Source organism: Protobothrops mucrosquamatus, unplaced genomic scaffold, assembly GCF_001527695.2.
Source record: "Protobothrops mucrosquamatus isolate PMUCROS unplaced genomic scaffold, P.Mucros_1.0 scaffold3947, whole genome shotgun sequence".
In the NCBI taxonomy this organism is placed as follows: domain Eukaryota; kingdom Metazoa; phylum Chordata; class Lepidosauria; order Squamata; family Viperidae; genus Protobothrops; species Protobothrops mucrosquamatus.
The window spans coordinates 11,926-24,036 of record NW_015389888.1 but is presented as its reverse complement, the minus strand read 5'-3'; the positions used below and the strand labels follow the sequence as shown (position 1 = coordinate 24,036).

The 12,111-nt window shown below is 44.0% G+C and overlaps 1 protein-coding gene across 1 annotated transcript in view; it reads right to left on the bottom strand.

The window, feature by feature from the left end:
• Positions 1 to 247: 247 nt before the first annotated feature.
• LOC107298406 (DEP domain-containing mTOR-interacting protein-like) overlaps positions 248 to 12,111 on the bottom strand; it is a gene marked incomplete at its 5' end in the record, with an annotated part of 13,066 nt that continues 1,202 nt past the window's right edge. The window contains 6 exons of the mRNA XM_015827782.1: positions 248 to 494; positions 1,953 to 2,057; positions 3,125 to 3,195; positions 5,365 to 5,505; positions 8,156 to 8,341; positions 10,256 to 10,434. Coding sequence (XP_015683268.1) covers positions 369 to 494; positions 1,953 to 2,057; positions 3,125 to 3,195; positions 5,365 to 5,505; positions 8,156 to 8,341; positions 10,256 to 10,434 — 808 coding nt within the window. The remainder of the gene's footprint in view (positions 495 to 1,952; positions 2,058 to 3,124; positions 3,196 to 5,364; positions 5,506 to 8,155; positions 8,342 to 10,255; positions 10,435 to 12,111) is intronic.

Below are 12,111 nucleotides of genomic sequence, written 5' to 3'. Positions count from 1 at the left end.
TCTAACTGTCAGGAAGTTTCTCCTTAGTTCTAGGTTGCTTCTCTCTTTGATTAGTTTCCATCCGTTGCTTCTTGTCCTGCCTTTGGAGAATAGCTTGACTCCCTCTTCTTTGTTCCTCACTTCCTCAGTGTTTCTCAACCTTGGCAACTTTACGATGTATGGACTTCAACTCCCAGAATTCCCCAGCCAGCCATGAAGTTTATACATCTTTAATTTGCTGAGGTTGAGAAATATTATTATAGATAATAGATATAAGGAGGAAAACCCCACCCAATGTTTTTAAGGTTCAGGGACATAGATTGGATCTTCCACAGCTGGCAAAGTGGGTGCTGATCTCAAAATGTTGGGGAGACAGGGAGGAGGTGACTTCATTCATCTTCTTCCATAACTTCGAGCACAAGAGTCCGAGGTCCTGTCACAATGAGGTTGCTCACAGTCTGATAGTCCAAATGTAAAACATACATTCCATTCACTGAGTAGACAAATTGGCAGACCTGAAAAAGGAAGAAACAGCATAAAACACCCCTAAACTAAGTGGCACTCCTCTGTCTGTCTGTCTGTCTGTCTGTCTGTCTGTCTGTCTGTCTGTCTGTCTGTCTGTCTGTCTGTCTGTCTTTCTTTCTTTCTTTCTTTCTTTCTTTCATCCAGCCATCTTTTATCTATCATCCATCCATCATCTATCATCTATCTACCAACTATCTATCTCTGATCTAATCTATCTCTTTTCTCCAGATCAATTTCTGATCCAACTCTCTCTCATCTATCTGCCGGTCAGTATCTATCTGTCTGTCTGTCTGTCTGTCTGTCTGTCTGTCTGTCTGTCTGTCTGTCTGTCTGTCTGTCTGTCTGTCTGTCTGTCTGTCTGTCTGTCTGTCTGTCTGTCTGTCTATCTTTCTATCCAGGGCTTTTTTTCTAAAAAAAAAAAAAAGTGCCAGAACTCACACACGTCATACAACCCACCTTGCCTACCCTACAAGGTTGCATCCAAAAAAGGTGCCGGAACTCTGTTCTGGGCGTTCTAAGAGAAAAAAAAACCCTGTTTCTATCTATTTATCTGTCTGTCTGTCTGTCTGTCTGTCTGTCTGTCTGTCTGTCTGTCTATCTATTATCTATCTATCTATCTATTATCTATCTATCTATCTATTATCTATCTATCTATCTATTATCTATCTTTCTGTCTATTTATCTGTCTGTCTAGCTATCTAATCTATCTATCTATCTATCTATCTATCTATCTATCTATCTATCTATCTATCTATCTATCTATCTATCTATCTATCTATCTATCTATCTATCGTGTTTCCCCAAAAATACAACCTACCCTGAAAATAAGACCTAGCTTGATTTTTAGGGTTGGACCTAATATAAGCCCTACCCCCCAAAATAAGCCCTACTTAAGACCCCGCCCACTCCATCCCACCGTAGGTTTTTTGGCAAGCTGGATCAAGTGCCTTCCCCGCCCCCCCCCCCCGTCTTGCGTGCTGCCGGCGCCACTGCCGTCAGGTGCCTGAATGTTAAGAGAGCCGGGGCCTGAGGCAAGCAGAAGCTGCCTCCTTAGTATCCCTGCCCTGGATTGGGGGATCCAGTGGGAAGGAGGGGGTTGGGGCCTGGCTGGGGCCCCAACCAGCAGCTTCTCTCTTTCACCCTCATCCCGAAGCAGCCTCCGGAGGCGGCCTGCACTGCCCCACGGGCTTTGACGCTTTCTCTTCCTCTGCGGAAGGGCGGGAAACTGCCTTTTCATTTACATTCATCATCAATATTGCAATCTGTCCCTTTATTTTTTTTAAAAAAGATCATTTGTATTTACCACGATTAGCCTCCTTGATTGCCAAGTCTTTCTACCTGCCAGTCTAATAAAATTCAAGCGGTTGGCAGATGGAGGGTGTTTGGCAAGGAAAGGAATCAGATCGGAAGATCCCACATATCTAATTCATGAGGCTCAAATCTTGTACCTTCATGCCAGCAGCAGCAGCTGGTCCTCCTGGATCTACAGCCTGGATGTGGCATGGCTGACCGCCACGGACCACAAAACCCCAGCCAACTGCATCCCCTACAATCTGCAAATGAGGTGGTAAACGAGGAGGAGGAGCAGAAGGAAGAGGAGGAGGAGGAAAAGGAAGAGGAGGAGGAGGAGGAAAGGAAGAGAGGAAGAAGAGGAGGAGGAGGAGGAGGAGGAGGAGGGGGAGGAGGAGGAGGAAAGGAAGAGAGGAGGAGGAGGAGGCGGAAGAAGAAGAAGAAGAAGAAGAAGAAGAAGAAGAAGAAGAAGAAGAAGAAGAAGAAGAAGAAGAAGAAGAAGAAGAAGAAGAAGAAGAAGAAGAAGAAGAAGAAGAAGAAGAAGAAGAAGAAGAAGAAGAAGAAGAAGAAGAAGAAGAAGAAGAAGAAGAAGAAGAAGAAGAAGAAGAAGCTTTATCTATATATCCACAAAACATCTTATTGTTTGATTTTTCTTTTGGCCCATACTTCTACAGACTTGGGGCAATCCTTGGCTGACTTTGTCTATGTTTGGAAACACAACATGGTTGGGCCTGGATACAGGAAAGCCTTGGTAACACCAGGCTACACAGTGGGATAGGAAGTCAAGATGTATCTTGGAAAAAAGACAATGACTCTGATACTCTTATCGGGAAAAATACATGGATGTTTCTACAAAGTCCTCAAGAATTAAGGATGGGAAACTTGGTAGGTCAATCTTGCTTGATGCTATGAAAAAATACCACCATTAACACTTGAATGGCAGACCATCCATCTTAAGACAGAGCAGTATTTTTCAACCGTGGTTCACTTTAAGATGTGTGGACTTCAGTTCCCAGAATTCTCCAGCCAGCCAGCCAGCTGGCTAGGGAATTCTAGGAGTTGAAGTCCACACCTCTTAGAGTGGTCAAGGTTGAGAAACACTGAGATAGATCGAAAAGTCAAAAGCCATGCGGAAATAAAGGAGTGGAAGATGATTTATCACACTATTGTCAAAGACATGATGTACATCTGCCCCCAATTCATTAGGAAATGACCTTGAGGTGAAACTTTTATCTACAAATACTGGCGGTGGGGGATGTTCTGAGTTACAGCAAGCAGTCAGAATGATTTATTTCAGCAACAATGCTGACTTGTTGACCTGTATACTCACTGTCAGCGTTTTTTTGATATAAGGTGCCCCAGGTGTCAAAAGCTCCTCATTGGTGACCGGTCTCTTCAAGACTTGCATGGAAGGGGAGAAAAATTGAGGATGACATTGGATTGGATTAGAGAAATATTCTAGCTTTTCAACTATAAGGTTAATCACGTCGGACAATTTATTCTCCGTTACATTAAAATTAAGAGGACAATGTTTTGTGAATATGGGTGTTTTAGAAAATTGATTATTAGTATTTTAAAATATTGGTATTATTTGCTTAAATTTAGAGGGTGTTTGTTTGAATCTCTAGGCGAGATACAAAGCATATAAATTTAATGTTGTTGTTAGTTGCTAAGTCGTGTCCGACCCATCGCAACCCCATGGACAACGTTCCTCCAGGCCTTCCTGTCCCCTACTATCTTCTGGAGTCCATTTAAGCTCACGCCTACTGCTTCAGTGACTCCATCCAGCCACCTCCTTCTCTGTAGTCCCCTTCTTCTATTGCCCTCAATCTTTCCCAGCATCAGGCTCTTCTCCAGTGAGTCCTTCCTTCTCCTTAGATGGCCAAAGTACTTGAGTTTCAGCTTCAGGATCTGGCCTTTTAAAGAGCAGTCGGGGTTGATCTCCTCTAGGACTGACCGATTGGATCGCCTTGCAGTCCAGGGGACTCGCAGAAGTCTTCTCCAGCACCAGAGTTCAAAGGCCTCAATTCTTTGTCGCTCAGCCTTTCTTATGGTCCAACTTTCACAGCCATACATTGCAACTGGGAAAACCATGGCCTTGACTATATGCACTTTTGTTAGCAGGGTGATGTCTCTGCTTTTTAGTATGCTATCTAAATTTGCCCAGGAAGATAAAATCTGTCACTACCTCCATTTCTTCCCCATCTATTTGCCAGGAATTGAGAGGGCCAGATGCCATGATCTTGGTTTTCTTAATGTTGAGTTTCAAGCCAACTTTTGCACTCTCCTTCTTCACCCGCATCAAAAGGCTCTTTAATTCCTCTTCACTTTCTGCCATTAAAGTGGTATAAATTTAATAAGCAAATAAATAAATAGTTGCTAATTATCTCTTGAAGTAAAAGAAAGTTGGAGGCCCTTAAATGTGCCGGTTGCAATTTTGGGCCCCTTTTCATTTGTTTTGATATTCCCTTTCCCCGTTTATGTTGGCTTGTATTTTAATGTTTGATTTTGAAATTTAATCAAGCCATATTTTTTTTAAAGAAAAGGAAAGGGGGAAAAAATGATAAGGCAGATCATTCAGTTACATTACAGGTAGTCCTCAACTTACAGCCCAGATTCTTGCTAAGCAAGACAGTTGTTAAGTGAGTTTTGACCCATTTTACGACCTTTCTGGCCCCGGTTCTTCACTGCGCTTGTTAAATAAGTAACACTGTTGTTAAGCAAATTCTGGCTTCCCCATTGACTCTGCATGTCAGAAGTTGCAAAAGATGATCCCGGGACACTGCGACCGTCATAAATATGAGTCAGTTGCCAAGCATCTTGATTTATGGATGACGTGGGGATGCTGCAATGGTCGTTTATGAAAAAGGGTCATAAATGGCATTTTCCAGTGCCATTGTAACTGTTGTGATTTCTCATCAGCCAGTGGACCTGGCAGCTGAGTCTGAGGAATCAGAGGAGGAGGAGGAGGGGCCTGGAGTGACATCAGAGTCAGAGGAAGGCTCTAAGGAGCTCCAAGACTTACAGTCTGACCAGGAGCCTGGCCCCTCTACTCCTGTTCAGGCTGAGACACAGCTGTGCTGGGAGCCTGAGTTTGACAGTGATGAAGAACAGCTGGGACAAATCCAGGATGCACGAAAGCGCAGGCAAGAGAAGCGAGTAGGACAGAGGGCTGCAATGGGGCAGCTCCAAAGGCAAAGGAGAAGGCATTAGGAAGCCACACCTTGGCTGCATAATAAAAGGGAAGGTGTGGGAGGTGCTGGTTGCCGAAGGCAATCCATTCGTGTTGAGGATCGAGTTTCTGTGAACTGTGTTTGTTTGCCTTGGACATTGACTCAGGTCTGTGAGAATAAAAGGGGTTGGGGTTTTTTTCTTGCGGTTCCAGCCTGCTTGTTGAAAGAGGGGTTTCTCCTTGTGAGCATAACAAGGACTCACGTAGGCTGGGACGGAACAGTAACTTCAGACAGTCACGAAATGAATGGTTGTAAGTCGAGAACTCAGGATGCCACCTCTTGTTTCATGTTCAACTTATCTTAAAAGAAAAAGTAAAGGTACGGAAGAATGGCTCACCAGATTTAGGATTGCACTCAATAGCTGGCACCATTCCCAGGTTTGGGGAGAGGTTGTAATAGAGACTGGATCCCCCAGCCAGCGAAGTTACACTACTTCTTCGGACCGCCGAGACAATTTTGATTTCCTTATTAGGTTGGACTGAAAAAAAATAGTGTTCTGCTGAAGTCAGAGAGCACTTTGTGTGTGTATGTGTATTCGCCTAATATCTGTATTAGATAAATATAAATAAAATTACAACACTATCTTTGTAACAACTTATTATACTCTGTTTATTTTTTCTGCTCTGTTTTTTCATTTATACTTGAAGCATTTATTACATAGATTTATAATGCATGTATTTTTATGTTGCGTTCCTGTATTGTTTTTCTCTTTTTTACTCTTACTGTTTTGAAAGCAACTCTGATGGCATGCCCATGTGTTTATCTGTATCTGTGTCTGTGTGTTTGGGTAGAGTTTGACCAAAATTGCAGCCTTTCACATTCTATTGTGAAATCAGTTTTTTTTTCATTAGCCCTGGGGTCTTTAAACTTGGCCACTTTAAGACTTGTGGACTTCAACTCCCAGAATTCCTCACCCATCCATAAGTCTTAAAGTTACCAAGTTTGAAGACCACTGCATTAGCCTTTCCAAATTAATAAATAGCATTCTTATCTGAATCTCAGCAAGTTATAGTCATAGCAATAATAGCACAGGGAGAAAATAACAGCACAGGGAGAACATAGCACAGGGTCTCTAGTTCTGACCTGTGTCTTACAGCCTGGCTTGCTATTCTAAGATGATGATGATGATGATGATGATGATGATGATGATGATGATGATGATGATAATAATAATAATAATAATAATAATAATAATAATAATAATAATAATAATAATAATAATAATAATAATAATAAAGTTGGAAGGGACCTTGGAGGTCATCTAGTCCAACCCCCTGCTCAGGCAGGAAACCCTATACCATTTCAGACAAATGGCTGTCCAGTCACTTCTTAAAAACCTCCAGTGTTGGAGCATTCACCGCTTCTGGAGGCAGGTTGTTCCACTGGTTAATTGTTCTAACTTTCAGAAAGTTTCTCCTTAGTTCTAGGTTGCTTCTCTCCTTGATTAGTTTCCACCCATTGCTTCTTGCCCTGCCTTCAGGCGCTTTGGAAAATAGCTTGACTCTCTCTTCTTTGGGGCAGCCCCTGAGATACTGGAACACTGCTATCATGTCCCCCCTCGTCCTTCTCTTCATTAAACTAGACATACCCAATTCCAGCAACCGTTCCTGATATGTTTTAGCCTCCAGTCCCCTAATCATCTTTGTTGCTCTTCTCTGCACTCTTTCTAGAGTCTCAACATCTTTTTTACATCGTGGTGACCAAAACTGGATGCAGTATTCCAAATGTGGCCTTACCAAGGCATTGTAAAGTGGTATCAATACTTCACCTGATCTTGATTCTTGAGGACCAGGAGGTGAGATAAGGAAGAATTTGTCCTTATTTCAAATTTTCATACAAATATATTCAACTATGCTCAGCATGGTTCCTTATAAACCAGCCACCTGCCTCATTCTTTTTAAACTGTTTTGTTGACATTCACTGTTCTTTTTCAATAGCTATTAAAAGGAAATATACTCAATAAAAATGTATCCTGGAATGCATGCCTTGAAGAAAGGGTGCACAACATCTATATGATATTATGGCAATTTGTTTGGCCCAAATGTGTCATTATTTTTTTTTAAAGTAGAGGCAAAATTGAATACTTTAGGTACAACACGCTCAAACAAGCATGCATATTTTCTGCAGTCTGTAAATGGAGAAAGTATGCAAGCCTGGGCTGGCCCCTCCATAAATGATTTTAAAAGCAGGAAATATGAGAGAGTGTTAGGAATGTGCAGTTTTTCAAAAATTGTTTTTCCATGTATGTATATGTGCGAGTAAATAACAATGTACTAAACAAATGTATGTACCCACCCAACTCACACATAGGTGACTACGGACATCTTGCAACATTTAATTTTTTTTAAAAAAAAAATCTGTCATATAATGTATGCCTACGATTGCAGGATGGTTTTTGGGGAGACATAAAATAATACAGGGGTATCTGTCATTCCAGAAAGTGCTGGGAGAAATGAAGTAGAGCTAGATAAGGGAACCAGGGTGATGTCTTATTCAAAGGACAGTCTTCCATTTCTATTCCTCTTCCAAATTCTTCCTTCTCTTTCCTCCTTCTCCCTCCCTCTCTCCTTCCTTCTTCTCCTTTTATTCCTTCCTCCTTCTCCTTCCTCTTCCTGCTTTCCTTCATCTCCCTCTTCTTTCTCCTTCCTCTTTTCCTTTTCTTTCCTTTCTTTCCTCTCTCCTTCCCCCTCCCTCCCTCCCTCCCTCCCACTCTTCCTTCCTTCCTTCTCTCTTTCTTCCTTTTTTCCTTCATTCCTTCTTCTCTTTCATCCCCTCCCTCCCTTCCCCCTCTCCTTTCTTCCTTCTTTTTTCAATTGTTCCTTCTTCCCTCCTTTCCTTTCCTTCCCTCCCTTCCTCGTGTCTCTCCTTTCTTCCTTTTTTCCTTCGTTCCTTCTTCCCTTTCTTCCCCTCCCTCCCTCCCTCCTCTCCTTTCTTTCTTCTTTTTTAAATTGTTCCTTCTTCCCTCCCTTTCTTCCTTCCTTCCTTCCTTCTTCCTCTCTCCTTTCTTCCTTTTTTCCCTTCGTTCCTTCTTCCCTACCTTTCTTCTTTCCCTCCTTTTTCCTTCCTTCCTGCCTCCCTCTCTCCTCTCCTTCCCTTCCCTCTCCCCCCGTATCTTCAGCTGCAGGTACCTGACAAGAAGCTGGAGGCGTTCTGCTCGGGGTTCAGCTTCCGCAGACAGAAGGGGCTGTCGGGGCTGTCCGACAGTGACCTGACCGAACTTTCGCTGAGCAGTTCCGTGAGTCGCCTCCTTCGTCGGAAATTGATCCGAAACTGGTAGAGGAGGTCTCGGTCGTAAAAATGGTACTGAGCGGAGACTGTGGATAGAAGGAGCCACGAGGCAGACAGAATGTCATGCGTCTGATTAACAAAACACTTAAAAGGACTTTCAGGCATATTTTCTCCTAAAAGCATTTATTAAGGTTACAGAGACGTCAGTACAGCATGGTGGAAATGCTTAGGTCTGCTTCTCTTCCGTTACGCATATACATTCCAAGCATTTCCCACTCCCTTATTTTGGGGTCATGGTTCACATCTTCCAATCAACTTGGAAGATGTGATTTACTTCCGGTTTCTTTCTCCGGGCTATCCTTATGCTCCTCCCTCTTTCCCAGTTGCTGGTTTAACTATATAAATACCAGACAGTTCTGCACATTGTCAAAGCAAGAATATACAGTATTTGCAGCATTGACACAGAAAAGTCAGAGCAAGCTTTTAATCCTCTTGATCCAGCCACGGGCCTCTGTTATTCTCATTCACTTATTGACCCCCCACTCTGGCCCTTTATTAAAATCCCCCAATGCAAATAAAACAGTGAACTGCATACAGGTAGTCCCTGACCTACAGCCATTTGTTTGGTGACGGTCCAAAGTCACAGAGGCGCTGAAAAAAAAGGGACCAATGACCATTTTTCACACTTAACGACCATTGCAGCCTCCCCGTGGTCACGTGATCAAAATTCAGACACTTGGCGACTGGCCATTGGCCTGCCTTGTCAGAAGCCCCCGGGAAATTCACAGGATGCTGCGACCAGTGTAAATATACGCCGGTTGCCAAACAGTCAAATGTGGATCACATGACCATGGGGATGCTGTCACGTCGTAAGTGCAAGGACTGGCCATGAATCACTTTTTTTTAGCACTCTTGTGACTTCAAACAGTTGTTAAATGAATGGTCATAATTTGAGGACTCCCTGAATTGAAATCATCATAGCCTATATATTTTTCAGTGGGGTCCTTGGTGCTTTCTGAGCTTGGCGGTTTTCTTGCAGATGTTTCATTACCCAACTGGGTAACATTATCAGTGTTAGAAGGCAGTGGGGGATATGGGGAGGAGGAGGAGGAGGAAGAGGAGGAAGAGGAGGATTGTGTGGTCCTTGATGTGATCTGAGCTTGGTTGCTTTCTTGCAGATGTTTTATTACCCAACTAGGTAACATTATCAGTGCTAGAAGGGAGTGGGGGATATGGGGGGGAGGAGGAGGAGGAGGAGGAGGAGGAGGAGGAGGAAGAGGAGGAAGAGGAGGAGGATTGTGTGGTCCTTGATGTGATCTGAGCTTGGTTGCTTTCTTGCAGATGTTTTATTACCCAACTAGGTAACATTATCAGTGCTAGAAGGGAGTGGGGGATATGGGGAGGAGGAGGAGGACGAGGATGAGGAGGAGGACGAGGACGAGGAAGGAAGGAAGGAAGGAAGGAAGGAAGGAAGGACCTGTGGGGTCCTTGGTGCTCTCTGAGCTTAGCAGTTTTCTTGCAGATGTTTCATTACCCAACTAGGTAACATCATCAGTGCTAGAAGGGAGTTGGGGAGAAGGAGGAGGAGGATTGTGCAGACCTTGATGTGATCTGAGCTTAGTTGTTTTCTTGCAGATGTTTCATTACCCAACTAGGGAACATCATCAGTGCTGGAAGGGAGTAGGGTTTGTGGGGAGGAGGAGGAGCAGGAGGAGCAGGAGCAGGAAGAGGATTGTGTGGTCCTTGATGTGATCTGAGCTTGACGGTTTTCTTGTAGACATTTCATTACCAAAATAGGTAACACCATCGGTGCAAACCCCACTCTTTTCTAGCCCTGACGATGTTAGCTAGTATGGTAATGAGAACATCCTCAAGAAAACCGCCAAACTCAGAGAGCACCAAGGACCCCGCAGTTTAGCCCTGAGCTACGGAGATTCTCTTCTATCGCCTTTTCAGTCGTGTGTGCCAACTTCTGGGCATTATCTCCTCCTACGCCATACCGTGCTGGATGATCCCGTGTTCTAGGAGAGTTTGGCAGAGTTCCGCAGCTTCCTTCCGGTTTGGGGCCTCCCCTTCCTCAACCAGCCAGTCAACCATCTCACAGCCCAGGAACGTCCTCTGGTATTTGACCAGGTTCTCCTCTCTGACTTTGAGAATGGAGTTGTCCATGCCGATCAGCCTACAGTCAACAGACAGGAAGACACGGAAACAAGGATATCCGCCGATTTGGACAAACCACCAATCCACGCAGCCAGTCCAAGTTCAATTGGGCAGTACGACTTTAAAATTCAGGTAAGGAAGGGTAGAGAAAAAAGAGGTTAAGGTTTTCCCCTGACCAATTGATTCTGACTCTAGGGCCGTGGTGGCGAACCTATGGCACGCGTGCCACAGGTGGCACTCGGAGCCCTCTCTGTGGGCACGCGTGCCGTCGCCCCAGTCCTAGGCCTTCAGCTGGGTTTTATAAAACCTTTTTCGCTTTAGGCCTCCGCCGCCATGTGCAAAAAAAAGGTTCAATCAATCAATCAATTTCAACTTCTCGCGGGGGAAAAAAAAGATCTCGCAAAGTTGGAATTGATTGATTGAACTTTTTAGTCCCACCCAGTTTGCCGTTACCACCGAAGCCACGCCCACCCAATAGGCCAAGCCCACTCACTTGGCTGCACCCACCCAATGGGCCACACCCACCCGGCACCCCACGATACATAAGTGGGTTTTGGGTTGCAGTTTGGGCACTCGGTCTCTAAAAGGTTTGCCATCACTGGTATAGGGGTTGGTGTCTCATGTGGCCTTGAATTTTTTTCCTGTACAGGTATAGTCCTTAGCTTACAACCACAACCGGCATCAGAATTTCTGTTGCTCAGTGATGTGATTATGGAGTTGCACCCAATTTTAAATTCACTAAATGAACTTTTGTAAGTCTATGAAGATTTCTAGAAGGGCTGTAATTCATCTGTCACCACTGGAGGGCAGTCCAAGCCTACTTTATTTCTTCGTTTAGTTCTTGTTTTGAGTTTTGTGCCTTCAAGTCAATTTTTGACTCCTGAAAATTGCCTGGAATTAGTCCTTAGATCAGTGGTTCTCAACCTTTTTAATGCCGCGACCCCAACCGGTCGTAAGTCGAGGACTAAACCGATCGTAAGTCGAGGACTTTCCCTGCCCGGGAGCGCCGCGCATGCGTGGTTCCGCCCCCTGCGCCAGCCGAGGCGTAGCTGGCAAGTGGCAGAGACGGAGCAGGCCGACCACCAGCTGGCCCAGCCCAAGGGAGGTAAGGCACCCGCCGGAAAAGGGGGAAAAAATGGCGGACAGCCTTGCTTGGCGACCCCCATGAAATGGTCGATCGACCCCAAATGGGGTCCCGACCCATAGGTTGAGAACCACTGCCTTAGATGGAGAAAAGAAGACCATGCTTCAAATGCCATCAAATTAACTAATCCCTGGACTTTTCTTGGCAAAGTTTTTCGGAAGGGTTTTTCCAAGTGATGCAAAAGCACGGGAATAAGATTCCAGTTTGCAGTTTGTGTCTCAATCAGAATGCTTAATTTAAAAACAAATCTTTGCTGAAGGAAGCCTGGCTGAATGGAACCCTCAGTGAAACCAATAATGGCAATGACTGGAGGGGGAGAATAACGCCCAACATCAATAGCAAATTTTGGCATTTTGTCTTACCTTTGCACAGACACTTTAGAGATATTTATTTATATCTCGCCTTTATTATTTTTATATTTAGATTACCAAGGATACTTTATAGGATTTTTATACCTAGATGGTTTTGGAAAGAAAGAAAGAAAGAAAGAAAGAAAGAAAGAAAGAAAGAAAGAAAGAAAGAAAGAAAGAAAGAAAGAAAGAAAGAAAGAAA